Source organism: Xenopus laevis, chromosome 9_10L (genome assembly GCF_017654675.1).
Source record: "Xenopus laevis strain J_2021 chromosome 9_10L, Xenopus_laevis_v10.1, whole genome shotgun sequence".
NCBI classification, from domain to species: Eukaryota; Metazoa; Chordata; class Amphibia; order Anura; family Pipidae; genus Xenopus; species Xenopus laevis.
The window spans coordinates 26,533,265-26,559,452 of NC_054387.1; the positions used below are offsets into that span (position 1 = coordinate 26,533,265).

At 43.4% G+C, this 26,188-nt stretch overlaps 1 protein-coding gene across 8 annotated transcripts in view; it reads right to left on the reverse strand.

Annotated features, from left to right (window-relative positions):
- bahcc1.L (BAH domain and coiled-coil containing 1 L homeolog) overlaps positions 1-26,188 on the reverse strand; it is a 220,223-nt gene that overhangs the window by 36,430 nt on the left and 157,605 nt on the right. For all 8 annotated transcript variants that reach the window (XM_041576469.1, XM_041576471.1, XM_041576470.1 and 5 more), the window contains 7 exons: positions 23,482-24,285; positions 10,204-10,391; positions 9,933-10,069; positions 9,580-9,690; positions 2,837-2,957; positions 1,572-1,833; positions 1,122-1,310 (listed from right to left, as the gene is read on the reverse strand). In XM_041576469.1, coding sequence (XP_041432403.1) covers positions 1,122-1,310; positions 1,572-1,833; positions 2,837-2,957; positions 9,580-9,690; positions 9,933-10,069; positions 10,204-10,391; positions 23,482-24,285 — 1,812 coding nt within the window. The remainder of the gene's footprint in view (positions 1-1,121; positions 1,311-1,571; positions 1,834-2,836; positions 2,958-9,579; positions 9,691-9,932; positions 10,070-10,203; positions 10,392-23,481; positions 24,286-26,188) is intronic.

Consider the following 26,188-nt stretch of genomic DNA (forward strand, 5'->3'; position numbering starts at 1 on the left):
TGGGGAGGGGGGTACTGTAAGGAGCGTCCGACGGCATGGGCAAGATGGCGGCGCCCACGGGAAGCCACGTGGCCGCCGGACGCCAGCGCGTACCGTCCGCGCCCAGTGATGACGCTGACGCCGACGCAGCGTATTGACGCTCGGCGTCTGACGCAATCCTGCGCATCTTGGCGCGAAGATATGATTATTTAAGGGCGCTGCAGGATTCAGCCTATGCCCGTTTATAGGTTCCTTCTTGTCAAGTTCCTGGGTGCTATATTGTTATTCTGACTTCTGGTTTCGACTCCTGCCTTGATTTTGACTACGCTTGTTTGCCGCCTGTACCGACCTCTGCCTGGATTACGACTTTGCTTGTTTGCCGCCTGTACCGACCTCTGCCTGGATTACGACTTTGCCTGTTTGCTGCCTGAACCGACCTCTGCCTGTCTTCGACCATTCTCCTGCCACTCCCTCCTGTACCACGAACTGTACCTTCCTCCTTGGTCCTCACCTAAACTGCGCCTACGGGCCTGACACTGCCAGGGCCAGATTACTCATAATGTGCCCATTGGCACTTGCCTATGGCCCTCCTAGTTTTGGGGGCCTGGTCCTGACTGCAAAATTTAGTGCCGAATTCGGGATGACAGTGAAAATGCAATGCAATTGGATCACAGATCTGATCGATCGCATCACATAACATCACACTGGACTGGCTGCTATCCAACCTCCGCATCCCCACTTACCCTATGTTTGTGCACTCATCGTTGCTATCATAGCGTGTTATCATAGTCTTGGGTTAGTAGAGTTCTCATGGTAATTTCTGCAGTGATCTTACTGGCAAGTTTAATGGAGTGGTTATTATTGGTCATTTATACAGCGATCTTAATTGCATAAGATGAAGGTGCCACAGTTTTTCGTGGAGTGCTTTAGGCCTCTATGTCATGAAATGGTGAGGGCCACTGTATTTCTCTGCTGGTGCAGTTTGTGCTTCTGATGCTGTGTGCCAAACATAGGAAATGGCGCTATTTTCTGAAAAGGGCACGGTATGTGGGTGGTGTGACCAGAAAGTCGGAGTGTGCAAAAATAGATTCATGTTTTCTACATTTGAATTTATTTTATAGACACCACTTGCAAAGCCTTACCTAACAGACCCTGCCTTTCAATTTTCTTCTTTGCTTTCTGGTTAGCTTCCATTTTTACCACAGATGATGGAGAAGGACCAACCAAAGAAGGGCTGATAGCAGTGTGCAAAGCAAGACTAGCATCATGGGTGGCCACCCCTGGGAGGTCCTGTTCTTCTTCACTCTCAGAATCTTCTTCGTTGTCTACCTCTGACAAGAAAGAAATTATATTGTTACCTCTAGTCAGTCTCACCACAACCACAAAGAACATTTATGAATAACACAAATGTCAACTATGGCACAAATCACAGTGGTTACTTAGGAATCATAAAGACATAAAAATCTGTAAGTCATGAAAATCAGGCATTGGGTAGTTCAAATGCAATAGTGTTATTCCCCTTTACCATTATACATGGGAATATAATTTTTTAGTAAATAAGCAACATTTGCCTTTAGTTTTACATTACTTACCCCCTTCTTCTGGACCCTCTGTGCTGTTAGCTAGCTGCAGTCTCTCCTGGCCTTTTCGTTCCAATCTTTGTTTAACCATCAGATCTGCCCCTTTGTGGAATGGTAGCTTCTTCTGAATCTTACTTGCAGGGAGCAAATCTTTATTGCAAAAAGCACCGCCAGCTGCCCCCAAAGCCTTACTCTTCAGCTTGGAAAACTTTTGTGCCAGTTTGGATGACAGCTTTTTCTGAGGACTAACGGTCTTTTTACAATGCATCTTAACCTAAGAGAGAGGAGACAAAGGTATATCACTTCATCTACACTTACAACATCTACATAAAGAAGCATGACTGTATCATCTGTGGTTTGGATGTTTGATGTAATTTATACCAGTTAGATTATTTTGCCACAGTGGTTGTCAGACTTTCAGTTCAAACAACCCTTGGAGTCCCAACCTTTGGTCAGCAGGCCTGGACTGGCAATCTGTGGGTTCTGAAGAATGCCAGAAGGGCTGCTGTAAGTTGTCATAGACAGTCATTAAGTGGGCTGATGGGGGTGTTGTTTGAGCCTCTGTGTACTTGAAATGCTAGGGCCTATTTTGATTCAGAGTCAAGACCTGTTGGCCAAAACATTGATGTATCAAAACTTTGGAAAAAGTTGCAAGAATAATTAAGACAGCCAATAGGTGTTCATCCCAGATCTCACCCTAGCTGATTCCAAACTGAGTTTATAGGTGTAAGATAGCAAATAATCATTCTATCTAGATCTCACCTTAACTAATCGTCATGCTGAGCCTCCTGTCACTGCTCCAAGGTCACCAGTCCCAAATACTGGGATTCACTGCTGTTCTACTATTAGGTCATTTTACATTTCCAATGATATGACCAATTTCTAGAAATTCTAGTCATTTTTATTAGGCTTTGTCCAGTTCAAAAAGGTGTAACAATGACCAAGATCAAGACTGGTTGCTAGAGTCCAAATTACCCTAGCAACCATACACTGATTTGAACTAGAGACTGTAATATGACTAGGAGAGAGCCTGGATAGAAAGATGAGTAATAAAAGTAGCAATAACAAACATTTGTAGTCTTGCAGAGTATTTGTTTTGTGTGGGTTCAGTGATCCCCGTTTGAAAGCTGTTTGAAAGCTGTAAAGAGTCAGGAGGCAAATAAGTCAAAAACGAAAGCCAATTGAAAGGTTGCTTAGAATTAGTCAACATAATAAAAATGTAATAAAGGTGAACCACTCTTTTAAGTTTATATTATACACAGGCCCATGCAACTCACTGCTGCAGGTGGGTGTTCTTGGTTGCTATAACATTCCTCTGAAAACTTGATCTTCTTTTTCATTGGTTCCCCATCGGTTTGCAACTCCATACACAGTAGTTGTAAACTTTTATTCAGTGATCTGGCAATAAAAGGAAAGTTTAAGTTTAACTGACAAACATGAAGTGTAGATTACACAGTTGCACATTGTGCTGTGTTACTGTTTATGTTGAATATCTAGTAGAAGTAAATCTAGAGCAACTGGACTTGATGATTAATCACTGATGACATTTCATTTCTTCAGTTTAACTGACTGGTACGGGAAATCCTCTGCATATACTGTAAACTCTTCCAATAAGCTTATGTGGAAGATGAATTTTAGGAAGACGTAATGTGCTCTAGATTGAAAAAAAAATTCTGCTGCACTACTTCCAAGAAAAATATTTACATATATTTACAGTCCACACAGATGAGTTGCAGCTATCTTGCCCTGTGATATGAGTGTGATATTGCAAGGGTGCATGTGGTTTGAATAATGTTGCACACTTTGTAAAGTAACAGGGCCCTTTGCAGAGTTAACAATGGGGCAAATTCACTGAAGGGCTAATTTTCACCACTCTTCGCACCACTTTGCCAGGCGCAAATTTGCTACCACTACGCTAATTCACTAAAATTTTAAGTTGCGTCTCTGCAGCCAAACGCTGGCAAAGTTTTGCTAGCATTAATTTGTCAGCAGTAGCATTTCATATCGCACTTTCGCTAACGTTCATTACTGCCTAATGAAAGTTCGTTGAATTGTATTAGTTTTATTTTCAGTTTCTTAATTTGTCAAATTGCTTTTGAGCCCCTGAAATGAAGTGCTAAAAAAATGCTTTAGTTCCTTTTTGTTCAACCCACTGAATTAAAGCTGAAAGTCTGCAGTTGAACTGCATCAACTGTCGTTTCATTTAAAATTCATTGTGGTAATGTACAGGACCAAAATTATAAAAAAAAGTTGTCTCTGTCCAAAGATTTATGGACCTAACTGTAGGTCAATTTGAACAGGGCGGGTACATAAAGGTCATATATATGTCTTTATTAGAGATGTTGGTGCAAATGCTTGAAGTGGCCACTTATTATTAAAAATGCACAAGACATGAACCCACCCTAAAACAAATGTGGCATGCCCCTCAAATGGCTAAAATTTGCGATATTTACAACTTTTAAAGACAATCCCTCTTTAAAATATGAAAAAACTACATCTTTTTTTTCATTTTAATAACTTTTAGGCATACAGTATATGATGTCACTGACATAAGATTGAGGAGGATGTAGCTTTATCTTATCAGTTTGCCAGGTCTAAGCTGGTGAAGGAAACTCTGGCGAAAGAGGTAACGTTATGTGTACTTTAGTGAATTTGCAGAGTAATGATCTGTCGCCTGAATGAAAATTCGCCAGGTGATAGATTGCGAAATTTTGCTAGTGACTGTCTCTTTCGTTACCAAATTGTCCTCTACGCCTGCTAGTAAATTGGTGATGTCCCAATGGGATTTCTGGCAAATTTCCACTAGCAAGGGCCAACTCACCCTTTAGTAAATCTGCCCCATTGCATATCTGTAGATTTTACCTTCCCGTTTTAAATTCTACCAATAGAAGCCTAAGCAACAAAAGAGACAATACTAAGAAATTGTTTTTTTGCACACTTGAAGCTTCTGACCTGGCCTAAACACCGGGTTTAAGTCAGAGCACTGGCTTAGCTTTCACTTCCTTATGATCCACACAGTTTCCTTATGTTTATCTTCTCCCATCCATACTACATACATGGAATTCAGACCCAAAAAGCTCAAGTGCATTTTTGGGGTCAAAATCCACTGATGTGTGTAACATGCAGATGCAGAGAAAAAAAAAAAAAAAAAAAAAAAAGATAACAGCAGGAACTGCGCCTTGCAGCAGGCAGTCAGCATCAGAGGACCAGCCATTGGTTCTATTACCCTTTGACTTATGTTTGCTTAGAACGCCGAAAAAGTTGATGAATGCTTATTTGCATTTTTTTTTTTTTTTACAACTTTGACCTCTCCCTAACCTGTAATGCCATCAGTGTTTTTGGGCAACATACTGAAGAGTAGTATATTCATTGGTGCCAAAATTATCTGTTAGTCTGGCCAAAGCCTTATGAAAAATTATCATTCTTATTAATTATTTTACACTGCCTAGGGCCCTAGAGCCATCAACAAAGCATAGAAAAGAAGAGCAAACTGCCTGAATCCAACCTGTGACAAGCTTTACTGGGTAGAGTGCTACTCACATGTAGAGTCAAAAAAATTCAAGAAAAGCTGTGTGCGTTGCAGAAAAACACTAGGTTTATTTTACATATCCACTGAATTCAAATGATATCTCGATTTACAGTTAAGTATATATGTAAAAGCTGTCCCTTTCTTTCTAGGCAGATATTTGCTGTAGAAAGCAGTGGAAAAGCACTATCTGTTTATTATCATTAGAATATTTGCCTCTGAAGAGACTACCAATATGTCAGTTCCAATTTTCCCTTATAAATATACAGAAAAGACCTTCCATTTTATAAGCAATTAATTAAATGAAACCCTGGCTATATAAGATAGTAAAATTTCCCTTTAATGACCAGCTTGTGCTGGACCCAAAGGACAAAGATACATAAGTGCGTTCGTGCATGTGCTCTGTTGTTACACCCTTGACTGACATACAGGTATACACCATTCCTTCCACCAAGATACATCAATCCACCATTTAACTGTTTTTAAAGACCAATGCAATACTACCCCACCTATTAAAATACAATCAGTTCAGCTGAATAATCAACTCTTTTACTGACTGAAATACCAAAAAAATCATATTCAGTGTATCCCTGACTTACACTGGTGTAACACAGGTTTTATGTTTCACCAGCAATAGGTTATGGAGAGTTATGAAGAGCTTCCTGGATGTCAATGCCATCTGATAATCAAGGTCAACTTTATATCTGTTAATGTTAATTTACAGCACCGCTATATTCTGCAGTACAGTACAATGGTGTCATTAATACTGGTAAAAGAAGAGCTTACAATCTTTTGATTACACTGCATGCCAAAGCTTTTATATATTCTTAGCACCCAAAAGAGCACAGCCATCAGTGGCGTAATTAGATATTAATGGGCTCCAAAGCAAATCATTTTTCAGGCCCCAAAAATGTCTAGAGGTTGACCTGTTTTATCAATATTTATTTAACTTCTATATGAATTAGGGTCTCATGGGGCCCCTATATGTCCAGGGCCCCTATATGTCCTGGGCCCCATGCAGTCGCAGGGTCTTCTTCCTCAGTAGTTACACCCGTGACAGCCATACAGACAGAATGCACCTGGTCGCAACAGGATATAGTGTTTATCAGATAGACAACAGAGATGGCTTTACCCCATGAAATTAAAAGGGTGGATAGTAGGGCAGCCTGGTTATAAGGATTTCTATACAGACAGCAAATTTTGCAGAGTGGATTTCAACCAGCCCTTTAAAAGTGTCTCCCAGAAGCAGATCCATCAAAGCCTGCTACATCCTCTGTGGAATCTCTGGCGGAATCATTTAACTCTTATGCTGTTCAGAATACATTTCAAGAGTACCTTCATGATACAGCAAAGGAATCCAGGTTTCCTGTTAACGTGCAAAGTCATCTCTAACTTAATACTAGAATAAAAACTAGAATAAAAAAGCTTTTCTTATACAAGGTACATTTACAAGCTTACAAACAAACGTTTTCTAGTAGGAAGTGTAGATCAGCATGAGCTTAATGTGTTACCAGTGAAGTCTTTGCAGGTTGCATGGCCTCTATCAACTGCTTTCCTTTAGACTGAGTCCAAACTCACAACAGGTACACTGAGGGAGGATGCAGGAGGTTGCTAAGCAACTGGTCAGTAGTCAGTTTTTTTTGGGGGGGGGCAGGTGAGTATAGGAGAACAGAATAAAATTAATAATGGGGGTTTGGGTATAGAATAGAGGGTACATGGACCCCTTGTCATAACAGTTTTTCACAAGCTGATAACAATAGTGATACTGGGGCTCTATAGTGAGGATCCTATAATAGATAGGGTCATAGGCACATATATTATACATTATAATTTACTAGACATACTGTATAAGGAGAGATTATGGGTTTTAGACAGGGACTTACAACAAATGAATTGCTTGGCCTAAATGTTGCTTGCCAGACCATGGGCTGCATGGACAGTCCTGACAACTAGTCCACATATGAGGCTGTGCCTTGCTCCATAAACAGTAGTGTAATGTGTGGAACTTTGGCCATTTTTTTTAAGCAGACAGCAGACGGAAGTCCCCCCCCCCCCCCAGCGTCCTTTAAGACTTTATGGGCTAATGCCAAAAATCCCTTTCACCACCACAAGAAAACATATTCCCTAAATCTCACCATAACTTGGCTTGCCACTGAGCTTTCAGAAATATCTAGGGCTGAATCTAACCCATTTGTGACAGTTTGGGAGGTTATGTCTTAGAATAAACGGCTGGGTAAGAAAAAGGATACCAAAAAGGATCCAAGGTAATGTACGCCATTTAAAAACTGATGAGATAACTTCTATATTTACAAAAGAGCTGTACTGTATGCAGGGTACAGTGAATAGAAGTCAGATACAGACATTTGCGAGTCATTTATATTCGAAACATCATATACAGCAATAGGACCTATTATCCAGAATGCTTGGGACCTGGGGTTTTTTCGGATAATGGATTTTTCTATAATTTGGATCTTCATACCTTAAGTCTACTTGAAGATTATGTAAACATTAAATAACAATAGGCTGGTTTTGCTTCCAATAAGGATTAATTATATCTTAGTTTGGATCAAGTACAATGTACGATTTTATTATTACACAGAAAAAGAAAAGATTTTTTAAAATTTGGATTATTTGGATACAATTGGGTATATAGGAAACAAGCTTTCCATAATTTGGAGCTTTCTGGATAATGGGTTTCTGGATACCAGACACCATACTGTACACTGTGTATTTTATAGAAGGCATTCGCTTCACTCAGGGAAAGTTTTTGCACTTGAAATGGTGAATTGCTATATCCCCTAGCATTTCCCCATGCAGGGTCATCTTTTGTGATGGTGGGTCTGATGGCAAAATGTGGCCTGATTATTTATAAATCAGTATATGTTCACCTATAGTTAAACTACAGCTCCCAGAAAGAACCAATATGATGCTTAGCCACATTCTTTCTACTTGCAAAGGCTAGTCTCTGGGGCCCTGTGATGTACGGGGCTCAAGGCAGTTGACCCTACTTGGAACGCTGCCTTTATGAGTGAGCTGAATGCTGAGAGTTGCTTTGCCACCAAATTTGGAATGCCTGAAGGTTGACTATGCCTGACTTAGCTAATTAAGCTGTGTTCCTGAAGCAAATATGAGAATCAAGTTCTGTTACAAATGACAGTGCCTCCTCTTGAGCCCCCAGCACCTAAAACAGCTGCTTCTGTATAAGTAAGGAAAAAGAATAAAAAGATGCTGTAGTGCTGAACTGTACTCCACAGATAACTGTGGCCAAAGCCTTTACCCTACTGGTCAGATTACATATGATGTGCCATGTCCCCAAGGCACTGCCAATAAAAACACTGTGTCCTTTTGTTATATTTATTTTCGCTTTTTCATCCATACAACAATTGCTAATGTTTTTTTACATAAAACACAGGCATTTATTTTTTTCTCTCTGTCTTAATTGAGAAAGCCATTTAAGCAGAGATTTAACTATTATTACCAAATCATGGAGCTTGATGCATTGCAAACACTCTCCAATCATGTTTGGACTAGCTTGGATGATTTATGCAAATAGCCCTGCCGGGAGAGGCAATTTGTAGAAGAGAAGGACAATTATACAGGGCCCGTGAGTGCTAGGATAGATGCACCAGGCGGTTAATGGGTAATAGCAGATCACTGGAAGCAGTGAGCGGCACCATAATGTGACCAGAGGCTGCATTGCACAGACAGGGGATTCTACACTGTGCTGTGTAACGATATTTGGGGGGTGGGGGTGGAGGAGGGGGACAAGATACTGGTCTCATCCACAAAATCCTATCAGTCTTTGCTGCATCTTTGAAGAGAAAAACAGGAACCAAAATGCAGAGGCTCAAGTAGCAATATGGTGAGTGCCTGTGTTTTTGGCAAAGCAGGAATTATTAATGGATGAAATGTTACAGCACAGGAATGTAAAGTGGTGCAACTACAGCAGGACACACAAGGGTAGGGTGCCCTCTGAGGCAGGTCAGTTTAACATGAATAAATACTTATTCATGTTAAGCTGAATTACAGCTTGACTACTACCACACTGATTATTTCCCAACAATAACTGGGTGTAGGACAAACAAACTTAAAAAAAAAGTGTTTAAGAGGTCTGCATACATTCCTGAAAATAGCAGCTAAAGGCTGTTGTAGCTCTGTATAATACACAAAAGCCATGAATATCTTGTAAATGATATCCTTATAAACGGTGATTTCTGATGTCATCAGTTATAAACGGTGAGTTATGATGTCATTTCTGTCACATTACTCACTGAAACTTGTGTATTATAAAAAATAAAATACCCCCAGTTGCAAAATATGAGGATATTAGAAGTTGCCTCGGAGTTCCATGACCTGTATAAAAACACTCGGCCTTCGGCCTCGTGTTTTTATATGGTCATGAAACTCCTCGGTAACTTATAATATCCTTATATTTTACAAGAGGGGGTACTTTATTCACTATATAAATCCACTATATTTTCCTTCATAACTTACTTGGCTTTCTTGTTCTCATTTGACCGGTGTGAAGATGGGTTACGGAAGTGTGGTCGTTTTCTGGGTCGGCCTGGTCCTCTGCGGACTGGACTTCTGGAACTTTCTTCCTTCCTAAATATGGAATTGGAGGAATGGTCAGCTAAATTTGAGTGGCTGGTGTACAAGCAATCACAGTGTTAAGGACAGTAAGACCCATCATGCCCTAAAATGTTTCATAATGAACAACATGGATTCCATCAGTCAATCAGTAATAAACAGAAATAATTAAGATGCAATTAAGGGTGCAAGATATATCCTATTTGTGAGAGAACATAGTGTTTATGATGGCAATTTCTCGTGTATAGTTTACTCACTCATGGTCATGCCTTCTTTGCAGCTTAATCAGCTCCCGCTGTTTCTCTTTATACCTGCGCTGGATGTCCACCAGCTTCATCCTCATGTCCACCTCCTGAGTGTCTAGATCATCTATGGCAGCCTTCAAGGGACATACCTGTCAGAGTGAAATGGGCAGACACCATACTTTCAAAAATAGCCCAGGAATGAAAATATCCAAAACAAAGTCATTGTTTTCCCCTAATACCATTTAAAAGAACAGCATAATCAAGACTGCAATGCAGTTCTCACCATTTTAGTTTTTGGTATCCAAGTATATGTTCGGCGTGACAAACGAACTCGAGGGGTGGTGTTGAGACAGTAGGGAATAGGGCAGCCAGGGGGCGCACCTTCCAGAATGGCAGCTTCTGCCAGGCACCATGCTGTGGCAATGGTAGCAAAAACCTGAAGGTCTGACACGACAGACTCATCTTCATTGGCTGACAGGGAAAAACAGGACAGGAGTTGTAGAAAATGACCACTATATGGAATACAGACGGACCTTGTAATCTTTAGAAGCACTTTCATTAAGAAATACATTGCTTTCTTTTCATAAAAAAAACCTTCAGATGCAGAATACAAAATATCTTACAATAAACATTCAATATGCACCTATAAATATTACAACATTTACATTGACAGTGCTCTTAATTCATCTTTATGGACATAAAATAGAAATGTTCAAAGGATGTTTATAGCAGCAGGTGTATGTGTTCATGATTACATGTGCTTGTATATAATATTCAAAAAAATATATGGTCATAGACACAGATGCACAGACATTCAATCATGTCTATCCCTATATGCAAAGGCCCTGATCTAGGAACATAAAGGTACCTGATAGGATGTTCCCTAAAGGCCCCATAACACTGCTTTAAAAGGAATTGGAAGAGTTATTAACCATGCTTGCTGTGGAGATGATCACATTTGTGTTTCTAAGCATATTGTAGACTCCGGACTACATATGCAGTTTCATTTCTGCCCTTATCTTATTCCCCTTGGCAGGACAATCAATGCTAAAAGCTACTTTGGAATACATTCCCCCTTTTATGTATGCTTCCTGTGCTGTATTGTTGCACAGCACATGTGGCCATCTGTCTTACAACTGACATAACATGGCTGCCATGACAGACACTTGGGGATAGGTGGGACTGCAGAAGCAGATTTGATTATTACCCCAGTGATCAAAGAAACGTGTGCCTGGATAGGCTTAATGAATCACCAGGAATACTGGAGTGGGTTAAAAGGAAAGCAGCCATGGCCTGGACTATATTCACTAATTTGTTCACACACATTTCATTTACAGTTCCCACACGTTCAAAATGCTGGGGTTCAGAAACCATCGACAGAAACGTTTGCAAAAGGCACTCACTTAATCAATCAAGGGGGCAGTCATTTTGTCATAGCCGCAGATTTTAAAGTTAAAGATCTGGATTTGATAAAAAAAAAAAGCCTGTATGGATATACTGGAATGCCAGATTCTGTATGGATAGACTGCATCGCCATACAAGGAACTATATTTACTTTCAGGAGTAGTAATCCTCCCTTTTAATTTAAGAAGTGGCTTTGGAGGGTAGGATAGGGGCTCAGGATCCCTGTGGTGTATAAGAGCCTGTGATTAAGTAGTAAGCTCTGGCTGCAATATTTGCCTTTAATAATCTCAGAGGAGAGGACAATACCCAATCCTGTGGGGAAATTAACTTCATAAGATCTCTGGCTTTTAGCTGCTCTTAGCATGAAAACCATCCCTTCCCTCCAGAATTCTGGCACAGGAAAAGAGGCAGGGCTGTTCCCCTCATGAATAACATTTAACCCTACATTCACATTAACACTGCAACATTCCAAATGCACTACCCAAAAGGTGTGTGAAACAGGCGAATGTAAAAAGGAGATTTTGTGTACTCACCGTTAAATCTCTTTCTCTTCAGTCGCTTGGGGGACACAGGGACAGTGGGGGTATAGCTGGAACCACTAGGAGGCAGGACACAATAAAAAAATAGAAACTTGACCCCTCCTCCTCCTGCTATACCCCTCCTCTGTAGGCAGAAACACTCAGTTCGTACCAAAGGAGAAACAGGAGGTTATTAATAATCAACAGAAAATCTGATAACTAATTACAAGAAGAACAGAGTCAACCAATTCTGAAGCCAAGAGAAGGCCTCTATCCAGGGAGGGAAGCCCTGTGTCCCCCAAGCGACTGAAGAGAAAGAGATTTAACGGTGAGTACACAAAATCTCCTTTTCTCTAGGTCTGCTTGGGGGACACAGGGACAGTGGGGACGTACCAAAGCTGTCCCCTGAATCTAGGGCGGGAAGTAGAGGCCTACGTGGAACCAGCCACTGCAGCCTGAGGTACCTTCCTGCCGTAGCGGGTGTCAGATCCCACAAGGTGCCAAACTGGTAAAATTTGGCAAAAGTATGGATTGAAGTCCACGTTGCAGCCTTGTTCTGCTGAGGCTTGGTTTCGAAAAGCCCTCTGGTGGAATGTGCCCTGATTGATCTGGGGGAACCTGACCCTGTGATGAATAGGATCTCTGGATGGCCTGTTTTGTCCATCGGTCTAAGTAGCTGGTGTGCCTCTAGGGAAGGACGAACAAGGAGTCCGATAGACGGATGTCCTCGACCCGGTGCAGGTAAAACTTGAGGGCCCTAACGGGGTCGAGGATGTGTAGTGCTGCTTCCTTCGCATTGGAAAGGGATGGGCAGAAGGTAGGAATCGTAATTTCCTGGTTGAGGTGGAAAGTGGAACCACCTTGGGAAGAAAAGAGGGAGAAGTATGAAGTACTGCCCTGTCGTTGTGGAAGGTCAACAGAGGAGACCTACAGGAGAGGGCAGAGATCTCAGATACTCTCCATGCTGAGGCAATAGCCAGCAGAAAAAACTGTTTTCCATGTGAGCCACTGAAGTGGAATAGAATCCATGGGTTTAAAGGGAGCGTGTTGCAGGGCACGTAGGACATGGGTTAAGTCCCAATTTGGCACCGGTGAAAGTACCAGGCACTTTATGTGGGCCATTCCCTGAAGAAAACAGGAAATTGTTTATACATACCGTAATTTCTGTTTCCTGGTCACTCTCCATGGCAGCATTCACCGAATGGGTTAACATCCCCGTGGGCCAGCGAACAGGACCTCCCTCAATAATAAAAGGCTGCACCTCCCATAATCCATTAGTCTAGGTATAAAGCGGTCCCCCAAATCGGGGTGGGAAACTACCCGGTGAATGCTGCCATGGAGAGTGACCAGGAAACAGAAATTACGGTATGTATAAACAATTTCCTGTTTTCCCATAGTCACCCATGGCCAGCATTCACCGAATGGGAATTCCCCAAGCTAAATAATGAGGGAGGGAACGATTTGCATAACAGAAAAATTTTTAATCAACAGAATGAAATACAGACTGCAATATTTTTCTCCCAAACATAGCTTCTTGGGAGGACAAAACATCCAACTTATAATGTTTCACAAACGTATTGATTGAAGACCACCTTGCTGATCTGCAGATGATCTCCGGCGACACCCCGGCCTCTGTCGCCCAGGAACTTGCTAATGCCCTGGTAGAGTGTGCCTTCAACCCTCTGGGAACCTTCCTGCCTGCAATATTGTAGGTTTTTGCGATAGCTGCAACAATCCAAGAACTAATTGTTCTTTTAGCTGGAGCTTGACCTTTCCTTGAACCATTTGGGATTATGAACAATCTTTCTGATTTTCTCCACGCCTTTGTTCTTTCCAGATAAATCTTTATGGCTCTCACTAGATCCAGAGTATGCCATAATTCTTCCCTTGATGACTTAGGATCTGGACAAAAGGATGGAAGGATTATTTCCAAATCTAAATGGAATTTTGAGACGACTTTTGGTAAAAAACCAAATGCAGGTCTTAATATCACCTTGTCTTCAAATATCACTGTATGCGGCTCTGAGGCTGCGAAGGCTGATATTTCTCCCACTCTGCAGGCTGAAGTCACTGCTACCAGCAGAACTACTTTCAGTGTCATGTTCCATAAGGAGGAGTCTTCCAATGGCTCAAATGGTGCTCCCATCAGGATTTTCAAAACAAAGGGAAGATCCCAAGGAGGAATAAAAGTTTTCTTCATTGGTTTTACTCTAATAAGGGCACTAAAGAATCTTTTTACGAGAGGTTCTTCTGCCCATGCTTTACCAGTCAGGGCTGATATTGCTGACACTTGGCCTCTTAACGTACTGATTTGTAAATTCATCTCAAATCCCGAGAATAAGAAACCTACCAAAACTGCTGGAGAAGGAGACAAAGGATCTTCCTCTTTCTCTGTCACAAATTTTGCAAACTTTTCCCAGATTTTATAATATTGGGAGGAAGTACTATTTTTTCTAGACTTCATTAATAAATTGATGATTTCCTCTGGAAGAGAGAAGCTCTTCAATCTTTCCCTCTCAACCGCCAGGCCATCAAAGATAAATGATTGTGTTCCTGGAATTGGATTGCTCCCTGTGACAACCACCCCGGAAAGATCGGAATCATCATAGCTTCTTCTGTTGCCAACTTCTGGAGGAGAGGGAACCAAGGCCTCCTGGGCCAGTAGGGAATGATCGCAATTGCCTCTACCTTCTCTCTCTTTATCTTTTTCAGTATCCTCCAAATCAACGGAAAGGGAGGAAAAATGTAGATCAGACTTCCCGACCAACTTTGCCTTAGTCCGTCCACTGCACAGGACTCTTCATAGGGGAATCTTGAGTAATACTGCTGCTTGTTCTGAGGGGATGCCATGACATCTATCTCTGGTTGTCCCCACCTCTTTATAATGTCTTCGAATATACTTCTGTGTAAGGACCACTCCCCTGGATCCAGAACCGTCCTGCTGAGGAAGTCTGCTTTTAGATTTTCTTTCCCTGGAAGGTGAACTGCTGTCAACCCTTCCAGCCAACTTTCTGCCCACTGAAAGAGTGGTTTTACTTCTTCCATCAACTACAGGCTTCTGGTGCCCCCTTGTTTCACTATATATGCCACTGCCGTTGTGTTGTCTGTCACAATCTTCACTTGTTTGTTCTTCAACAGGTGAGAAAAAGAAAAAAGAGATTTTCTTATGGCTCTTAACTCTAGAATGTTTAAGGAAATATTTTCTCCTTTCCAGGTGCCTTGCACATATCTCTCTTCTATGTGTGCTCCCCACCCCACACTTGATGCGTCGGTGGTTAATGTCACCCACTCTGGCTCCTCCAAGGGTACGCCTCTTGCAAGGTTTTTGGGATCGCACCACCAGATTAAACTTCTTTTTACCTCTCGAGGTATTTCTATATTTCTTTGCAGGTTTAGATGAGGATGTCTCACTTTCCTTAGCAGAAAATTTTGCAAGGGCCTTGTATGCCACCTTGCCCATCTGACTACTTGACAGGTTGCCGACATGGTGCCTAATACTCTTAGGCATTGATGCACTGACACGGTCTTCTGCTTTTTGAAACTTTCTAGCAGATTTATACGTTTTTCCTGCTTTTCCACCGGAAGACTGACTAGATTTTGATCTGTCTGAAAGAGAGCTCCCAGATACTGAAGGGTTTGTTGGGGAATTAAATTGCTCTTTTGTTTGTTTATTACCCATACATGGGCTAGTAGGAACTCTTGAACCCTTGAAGTATGTCTTCCGGCTTCGGCTCTTGAGTTTGACACTACCAAGATATCGTCTAGGTAATGATATACTGCTAGACCTTCCTTCCTTAGTTCTGCTATGAGTGTTACTAGCACCTTTGTAAACACTCTTGGAGACTGGGAGAGCCCAAATGGTAGGCACCTGAACTGTACATGAATGTCCCCTACTGCAAATCTCATATACTTTCTGTGTTCTCTTGAGACTGGAATGTGGAAGTAAGCATCTTTTAAGTCTATGCTTGTCAACCAATCTTCTTTTGAGATTGCCTGTATGATGGAAGCCAGAGACTCCATTTTGAATTTTCTTGCTTGCAGAAAATTGTTTACTCTTCGCATATCCAGAACAGGTCTCAAGGTTCCTGATGCTTTCTTCACTAGAAAAAGTCTTGAGTAAAGGCCTTTGAATTTTTCCTCTAAAGGAACTGATTCTATCGCCCTTGACTCGAACATTTGGTCTAAGTACTTTTGTACGACCACTTTGTTTGTCTCTCCATCTTTGAAGGTTGACATAATGAAAAAATCTTTCCTGGGTACTGATTTGAATTCTAGAACGAATCCTGACTCTATCACCTTCTGTACCCAACCGTCTTGAATGCTTCTGGCCCAGACATGGGAGAATTCGGCTAACCTGCCCCCTACCATGTTCTGAGCCCTGCCACCTTCATTGTTGATTGGAAGTCGAAGGGGCAGAGGAAAAACCTCCAGGTCTTCTTGCCGACCCTCTAGAACTTTGACGGCCTGATCTCCACGAAGATTGTCTGGAGTATTCCTTCCCAGGCTTGTATTGTCTGGATGTTCTAAACGTTTTATCCCTCGCTTTCCCATAACTGGGTTCATAGCGGGCTCTTTTGGTTAGGTTTTCTTGAGGAAGAAACACACTTTTGCCTCCGGATAGCTTCTTAATAATTGCATCTAGCTTTTCGCCAAACAACATTTCACCTTCAAATGGCAACTGGCATAGATTAGACTTGGAAGCAGTATCAGCTGCCCAAGCTTTCAACCATAATGCTCTCCTGGCTGCCACCGACAGGGCCATCGATCTTGCTGATAAATGCACTAGATCCAATGAAGCCTCCGACCTAAATTCCGTAGCCATCTTGCAATCTGAAAGCATCTCTAAGAGCTTCGGCCTTTTCACATTGGATGAGATTGCTTCCCCCAGCTCAGACAGCCATACTTTCAATGCTCTAGATACTGACGTCAGAGCCACTGCAGGCTTACAGGCTGCCCCTGCAGCTCCAAATGCTTTCCTCAGATTGAATTCTATTTTCTTCTCCATAGGCTCTCTGAATACTGCCCCATCATCCACTGGCAGGGTCGTCTTCTTAGCCAAACGAACTATGGCCGCATCCACCTTAGGTGGAGACTCCCAAAACTTTGCCTCTTGTTCATCAAACGGATATTTTTTATTAAATTTCCCAGCTGTTTGAGCTCTTTTTTCAGTCTTTTTCCACTCAGTATTAATAATATCTTTTATAGAGGAATGGACTGGAAAACTTGTTGCCTTCTTCCGTGAAGAGGGAAATAGCTTATCTGCTGCAGAGAGTTTTGCTGTTTCTTTCGGAAAAGTCAGGGTCTGTCTGACTGCTTTAATTAGTGGATCGATAATTGCTATGTCAAAGGTCGATTCTTCTTCCGAATCTATTTCACCCTCTTCCGATCCTATCTGTGAAAAGCCCTCAGGATCTTCAGATAAATCTCCTTCTGATACATTAGATAAGGATTCTGCTTGTCTCGTATGTCTAGGTCTTTTCCTAGAACTTGGAACTTCCTGAAATCCTTGAATAACTGCTTGCTTTATAACCGAAGCCAAGGATTCTGCAAACAGCTGATTTTCCTGTGATACAGATGTACCAGGTTCTTGCCGTATTTCTGTTGATGCTGAAGACTTCTCTGGTGACTTGTCTTTCTTTGCATCTGAGGCAGGAAAGCTGAACAAATAACATTTATTAAAATCAAACCTCCTGATCCACATAAGTCATTGCTCTCAATACTACCTCACCTTTTCCCTCGGGGTTGAGAGGTTTTCCCAGTCATACCAGGTTCCATTGTTGAAAACTAGGTAAAGAGAGTATAACATTTTCAGCATTAACTCAAAGAGATTATTTTGGCTGAACACAAAGCACATCACATACCTGCAACTAACTCCTTAGTGCTCAGTATACTGCTTGGCAATGGCCGCTGCAGGAAGTGTGCTATTGCTTAAGTAACTGAGGATGACACCTGCATACCTCATAACTTCTTTGCCCCAGGTACTGGAAAGCGCATTAAATCCATTGCGCTGGGAAAAAACGCTGCTTACTTTACTATTGGCGCCAATCCGTTCAAACCGCATCTTTTCCCTCATCAAAGATGGCCGAACGGCCACTTCCGCCGACGTCACTTCCTTTCCGCACAGATACTGCGTCTTTTACCTTACCAAGACGGCCGCCGAAAGTTTCCTTATGACCTTGTACGCACCTTACCTTTAGCAAGATGGCCGCCGGAAGCTTCCAACACTGAAGACGCTTTCACACACGCTTCCCTGCTGATGCTGTACCTGGGCAAAATCGGCTCTCCTGACCCATCATCGGGAGGAATACTAGCCACCTCTGAACACTGCAGTGTTCTTTCTTCCAGAAATCCCTTGACCCGCAAGCGGGAGGAGAGATCTATAAGGTAATTATCCTTGCCATGCTAACCCCTTAACAGGGGAGCTTACAGGCTTACCTTCCTTTATTAGTATGTCCTTGCTCATGTAAGACTAAACTATCCCCTGGCCCGGACAGGACAAAAAGACTAATGGATTATGGGAGGTGCAGCCTTTTATTATTGAGGGAGGTCCTGTCCGCTGGCCCACGGGGATGTTAACCCATTCGGTGAATGCTGGACATGGGTGACTATGGGAAAAATCCTAACATCTGGGAACAAGGCGAGAGGTCTTTGGAACAGGATGGAAGTGCAGAAAACAGAGATTTCAGTGATCCGAGGGACATGTCCAGGAACAGTGCCTCCTGTATAAGGCCAGAAGGAGTGGAGTGGAAAACTTCAGTGAATTGAAACCATTACATTGGCACCACCAATGGTAAGTGAACCAGACCAAATGGTATGTCTTGGCGGAGACCGGTTTGCGGGCTGCACGCATGGTAGAATGACAGTTTCAGAGAACCCCTTCCGTCTCAGGATAGCGGTTTCAGTAGCCACTCAATCAAATTGAGGTTGGCAGGACAGTGGTGAAGGATTGGACCCTGAGAGAGAAGGTCCAGGATGAGAGGCCAAGGTTCCTCTACTGAGAGATGTACTAGATCTGAGACCCAGGATCGACGGGGCCATGTTGGAGCTATGATGATGAGAGTAATGAGTTCTCTCTGAAGCTTCTTGATCTTTCTTGGAATGAACGCAAGATGGAAGTCCCAGGGAGAGGTGAGGGTGTCTGCCGCCAGAGGGTCCCTGGACCCTGCAAAGAAGAGAGGAACTTTACGATTGTGATGTGATTGACCTCTGGCGTCCCCCATCTTTGAGTGATCTTGTGGAAGATGTTGTCCTTTACAGGCCACACGCAGGGATCTAGGGATTGTCTGCTGAGATAATCTGCTTCCCGGTTTAAGAGACCTGGAATGAAGATCGCTGACAGGCGAGTCAGATTGCCCGTATCTCAAGAAGGTTGATGTGAAGACATTGTTCCGATAGAGACCAGCGACCTTGCGCTGACCGACCCTCTGCACTGCTCATGTACTGATGCACTGCTCCCCAACCGGAGAGGCTTGCATCTGTGGTGAGCAGTCACCATTGTGGATCCCCTAGGGGTCTGCCCCTGGTCAGGTGACTGGTTTACATCAACCAGAGAAGAGAGACTCTAGTCCTGCGGGATAAACGTAATTCCAGGAGAAGGGATTTGTGCCTCCAGGCCGCAAGAATATTCCACTGAAGCTCCCTGAGGTGACGCTGGGTGAAGGGAACTGATTCTATCATCAAAACCCTGACTCCCAACACCTTCATGTAGAATCTCGCGGTGTGGGACTTCGAGAGGAGAGACCGCACGAGGGTCCGTAGATGCTGGACCTTGTCACTGGGACAGTTTGTGTCTGGGTGTTGAACTGCATCCAGAGGAAGACCATGGATTGGCTTGGGGTTAACGAGGACTTGTCCAGGTTGATGAACCAACAAAACTCCTGTAATCAAACCATGGTGAAGTGCTACGCCTGCTGGGCCACTGCAAATGAAGGTGCCTTGATCAGGAGATCGTCCAGATAAGGAGTTATGGAGATCCCCCTGGTGCGGATTAGAGCAGTGGCCACCAACATGATCTTGGTAAAGACACGAGGGGCCGAATTCAGGCCAAGGGGAAGGTCCGTGAGTTTGAAGTGGCGATTTTGGAAGGCAAATCGCAAGAATCTCTGATGGGGACAGAAAATTGGGGCCGCGATGACAGACCTGAGGGATTCCAACTTGAACCTTCGCGGTCGAATGAAAGTATGGAGTTTCTTGAGGTCCAGGATTGGCCGAACAGATCCATCCTTCTTGGGAACTACAAACAAGTTTGAGTAATAGCCTCGGAATCTCTCCTCAGTCGGAAAAGGGATGATGACCTCTGAATGGATAAGCTTGCCGATCGAGTCGTGCAGCGCCTGAGCCTTTTGATGCCCCTGAGGATATCTGGACATGAAGAACCGGCGGGGCGGGAGAGAAGCGAATTCTAGGTGGTAGCCCTGACTCACGACCTTGTGTACCCAGGCGTCTTGAGTCAGATTCTTCCAGGAGTCGGCAAACCTGCAAAGTCTCCCCCCCCCTGAGTCGCTGAAGGGAAGAAGGGGTGAGTAATGCAGATGTGGGCTTGCGGGACTGCCAGGATGGCCTGGACCTTCCACTGAAGCATCCTCTGTAGGTGGTGGAGTGTCGTGAAAGACTTTTTTGAAGACAAGTCCGCAGTTTCATCCAGAGAGATCTGCGAACCGATACCGACAAGTCAAGTCGGCTGAAGTTCTGCTAATCACCTGTAGCACATCGAGGGAGGCTTCAAATATGTAGTCAGCCTCCTTGATTTGCGAGGCCAAATGAGCGAGTTCTTCACGGGGGACCCTTGTGGCAATCGCTCGGCATAAGGCGTCCGACCAAGTTTGGACTGCTCTACTTACCCAAGCCGAGTCTAGAACCGGCCAAAGGGAGGTACCTGAAGCAGAGAAGAGGGAACTTAGAATGCCCTCAAGCTTCTTGTCCATGGAGTCCTTGAAGGAGGCTGCATCAGGAACTGGTAAAGCAGTGTCCTTAGATAGTCGAGAGACAGGCGCATCCACTGAAGGTGGGGAGGTCCACTTTTCCGTTAGATCCTGTGGAAAAGGATATAGTTTGAGAAAACGGCGGTTAGCCTGGAAACATCCCTCTGGCTTGTACCATTCCTGTTGGATACTTTGCTCGAGTTGAGCATGAGAGGGGAAAGGAAGGTGAGGACCTGCTGCGGCGCTTAAACAAGGAGGTACTGCAACTAGGTTCAGGCTCCTTTTAGTGAAGGGTCTCTAATACTGAAATGAGGGAATCAGTAGCCTCAGAGGAGAGTTTGGGGGGGGGGTTCCCCTTCCTCTGGGTCGGAACTGTGAGATAGTTCACCATCAGACAGAGCCGGATCCTCCTCGGAGTCAGGCGGCAGGGATGAAGTAGTGATGGACTCCGCCTCACACTCATCCTCGGAAGGAGAGAGGGCTCTACATTTTGGAGGCTTAGGCCGAGGCTTATCTAGCCACGCTAGCAGTTTATCAAGGGAGAGAGCCAATTTAGGAATGCCGGCGGCAAGCTTAGATGCCCATTCTGGGGGAGGCTGGGGGTCCAGGGGGGTGGAGTCCCGGGGCTGGTCTGATGGGTCCCCATGGGAGGCTTGGCTTACCTGAGGACGGAGTTCTGAAGTTTTCGAAACTGCCTCAGGTGGCTTGCACGTGGAACACAGAGGGTCCTTGTGACCAGATGCGGCATTTGGCACAAGCTAAATACTTAACCGATGTAGTAGTTGCTGGCCTGGAAAAAAGATTATCACCTGTACCTTCAGACATGGTGTACACAAGCTGTTCCTGTAAGAGAGGAATTAAGTTAACAATATATATAATGTAGGTTATATATATAACTGAAAATGCCTCCCCAGGGTACTGCTGGGAGCAAAGCCTTGGAGGAGAGTAAAGCCTGATAAGGCAGTAATTACAAAGCCTGCTGCCCTGTGGCAATAGCTAAAAACCCCACTGTGTCAGAAGTACTGCCCTGTTGTGTTCTTAGAAAAAACAGGGGGGGGGGGGCTATGCTGCAGAGAAGCTGGGAAAGAGTTCTGCCCAGTGTGGTGAGTCTGCTAGTAATGGAACCTCCTCCAGAATCAATGGGAAGTAGCTGCCTGGGCGCACAATGGAGAGTGCGAAGAATGGCCCCTCCCCTAGCAGTGACATATGGTGCAGACGCACACCTTAGAAAAATGGTGCATAAGGCACTGGCGCGCACTTTTTGGGTTGCACACAGGGTGCACGTACAGTAAGTGCAAAATCTGCCCCAGCCGTTGCCTCCCCAGGTAGAGTGAAAGACAGCCCCAGTGAAGTCTCTTGTAAAATAGTGAGGCGCAACTGGTGCTAAGCCCACAATAACTCTCTTGTGCTGCTGACAGTGAAGACAGTAGGAAACATAAGTGCCATTCCCATTCTGGACAATTGTATAGATGATTTGGCAGCTGTGCTCTCAATCTCAGTAAGCCACCCCCCACTCCAGGTGTAGGAAATTAATCAATTAGTTAGAGAACTGAGAGAAAGCAAGTGAAAAGGTAGAACTTGCTGCTAGGTGCTCTTTATTGCGCACTACATTTTTCGGGCCAGAAGCCCTTTATCAAGTGCCTGTGTGTTTGGTGGAGGCTGATTAACATACTGCAACTAGTGACCTGCAGGTTGCAACAAAGTCTCCTATACTGCTGTGCAAGGCAGATGGTTTGTGCAGAGGGGGAGGCTTGAGAGAGTAAATAGGCTGCTATTAAGGATATATGCTTACCTTAAATGAGCCATGGCAGGAGTTCCCAGACTGTAGTGTAGGGATCCTTGGGGCATATAAGGAGGATTGAGCAACAGGATGAACCTGGCTATACCTCAGCCCTGTGTCCCGGCCAGCGCATCCTCTCTCTGTATGTCAGAGGGAGGGAATCAATGCTGGATGGTCAGTGCAGAGCACAAGAGACCCCGGTGACATCCTCAAGTAATGGATCAGACTACTCAGTGTAGCTGTCCAGCTCCATATCATGTGAAGGAATTGTAATGAAATAAAAATAAAAGAGCATAATAAATAGCAAAATACTCCTGAATGCAGGAGACGGTCCTAACCTCCTGAGGACACAACGAAACTGAGTGTTTCTGCCTACAGAGGAGGGGTATAGCAGGAGGAGGAGGGGTCAAGTTTCTATTCTTTTTATTGTGTCCTGCCTCCTAGTGGTTCCAGCTATACCCCCACTGTCCCTGTGTCCCCCAAGCAGACCTAGAGAAAAAGAAGGTTACTAAACATTTTTAGTGTATCATACTACTAGAAATGCAGTTGATGGTCACAGTTGCTTACTCCATTTAGCATCCTGTAGTTAGAGTATACCTCCTCAGAATTCATGCTCCAAACAAAATAACACAACAAAAACAATGCACGCTAAGCTTCAGACTGAAAACAACATGCAAACAGCAGAGCATCCACCTGCATAAATATATATCATATATAAAGTATGGTATCACTCCAACATGTATTGCAGCAGTAAAGATTGACTGAGGGTTATCGCAAATCACATGGCTGAGAGAACCTGGAAAACAATGAACATGTCTAGCGCCACTCAAATTCCAAAATGAAATATAAAAAAAATCATTTTTTTTAATGGATTTCAAGTAAATGCTTCAAGATTTTTTTTGTAAAAATGCAAAATATAAAAAAAAAATGTAACTTACTTTGTGTAGTGTATTTAGGCTGTTCCTGCAGTGCTAGATCTGCCAACTCACTGAGCAGAGCAATCCCATGAATACCTGAGTTGGGAAGTGGGGGTGAAATGTTTGGGCCGCAGATACTTCCCTCATCCTGAAGAGATGGAAGTTCTCCAATAGAAATACTGGCTGCTATCAGTGTGTCCAAAGTATATAAAGAGTCATAGTGAATGGATGGAGCTGGGGATGAATGCTGGGATATAGATAAGGACTTAACTTCTGTTCCCTCAGGGTCTCTGGACTCTTGACCATAGACGTCTACTGACGAAGCAGGAACTTCCTCACTAGTCTCAATGTTTGTCTCCTCTGTGGTCAAAGAAGCAGCTGGTGAATCATTTAGCAGCTGTTCAGAAGAAGTGTCAATGAGCGCACCATCCTCCTCTAATTCTTTTTCCCTATCAACCTCCTCATGCACAGGTTGTACCTCTTCTACATTGTCTTTACTCTTCTCCGCCTTATCTGTACACCTGTCTGCAGCAACAGCAGCTTCCCCACATTCCAAGTCTTGGGACCTTTGGGGTAGTTTAACACAGATTTCATTTAAGTCTGTCTCCCCCAAATTAGACAATTCCTGGTTGAGTTCCAATGAGTCACCTGACACAAATGTGTCACAAGGTTCTTTGGTGGGAGTAAACGTCCTAGACTGTTCGGGTTCAGCTGCAGCTGATGCTTTTTGCATAGATTCTGTGTCAGCAGGATCTGCGGAGTGCACATGGTGTGGTGAAGTGTAAGATTGAACAACATCTGGGTAGGTATATCCGGGAGGCAGATCTGTAGACGGAAAAAGCAAAAAATGATAAAAAGCAAGGCCACAGAAAATCGATTATGCAATGCTAAGGGCTACAAAGTACTGTGGGAACTACTGTAGGACACATCATAATCCTTTATTAAGAACAAACAACAGGCCAGAAAAGCAAAGCATACTCTTGTCTGTTCCAGTGTGGATCACAGGTGAACCAAAGTGCATATCCTTGAAATCGGCTAAATGTAAACTGGAGAACACTATACAAACTCTGTATTAGTTACAAATAGTGATGGATGGTTCCGCTGAGAAAAAAAAAATACAGACTCCAATATATTGAGCACTGAAAAAGTCTCCACAGAAAACCACCCATTGCATTGAGTTAATTTATGGGGAAAGCAAAACGGGACAGATTCTCCCATCACTAATTAAACACCAAGAACATAACCAGAAAAAAACAACAAGCAAAGATAAAGTAAAAATCCTGCAAAGCAGATATTTGGGCAATATATTTTTGTCCTATGGTATCAGTTACACGTTACTGTATGTATAAAGTAATCTTCAGTCTGCTGTTGATTCCTGCTTCTGAGATAAAACCTCGTTTTCTTTGCTTTAGTAGTCAATGCTAGAAAAAAAGCTCTGTATTGGCAGGACTCACAACAGCATGGAGAAATATATACAGATTTTACACCATTCATTTGAACTTAAATGAACAATAACACCAAAAAATTAAAGTGTTTTAAAGGAAAGACAGTATAATGTACTGTTTCCCTGAAGTGGCAAAACTGGTGTGTTGGTTCAGAAAAACAACTATAGTTCATAATAACAAGCTGCTGTGTAGCCATGGGGGAATCCATTCAGGCACAGGACACAGGGTAGATAACGGATACGTTCTGAAGAATCCCATTTTACACTATAGATCGAATCTGTTATCTGCTCTGTATCCTGTGTCTTTTTTCCTTATTCAGTTTTGAATGGCTACCCCATGGCTACACAGTATCTTAATTATATAAACCAGGGCTGTCCAACTGGCGGCCCGCGCCCCCCCCCTTCTTTGGCTCCCCAGATGCTGTGTCTACTTACCATATGTTATCTTTAAAGGGTATCACTGTAGAGATAAACTGCACCCTGCATTGTTTAAACCTCAAATTCAGACTCTAATCCCCTGTATCACACATGTGATCCCCCTGTATTGTTCACACTTGTGACACCTCTATTGTTCACTCCCCTAAAACCCTGTACTGTTCACACCTGAGATTCAGACTGAAACTGCCCACATTGTTCACCCCTTATTCAAAATGCTAATGGGGCACCAGCACTGTGTCACTGTATGTAGTAACATATTAGACTGAGAGCTTTCCTTGTCTCCTGCTCTGTTCTGCCTTCCCTCCCTACAGGGCTGGAACTAGGGGCAGGCAGAGTAGGCGCCAACCTAGGGCGCAATCATGGGTGAGCACACTTTTAAGGGGAATTTCCTTTCTTTCTTTTTTAAACCCTGATTTGCAACTTTATAAACCCCCTATTCCAGACAGAATCACTCCCCAGCTCGCTTTTGGCAGCTGCTGGCACACGTACATATTTGTGGGCAATATCTTGGCTGCTACTTGCAAAGGTAAACAGATGATATGATGGATATTTGGCTGCTGCTGGCACAAGTACATATATGGAGGCAATAGTGTGGATTTTTGGCTGATGCTGGCACAGGTACAGATTGGGGGCAATATTAGGGATTGGCTGCTGCTGGCTCAGGTACATGGGGCAATGTGGCTGCTGGCATAGGTACACACATGTTTGAGGGCAATATGATGGATTTTTGGCTACTGCTGGAACAGATGCAAATTGGGGCAATATGATGGATTCTTTTGGTTGCTGCTGGCATAGGTACAGATTGGGGGTAAAAATATGATGGATGTTTTGGCTTATGCTGGCACA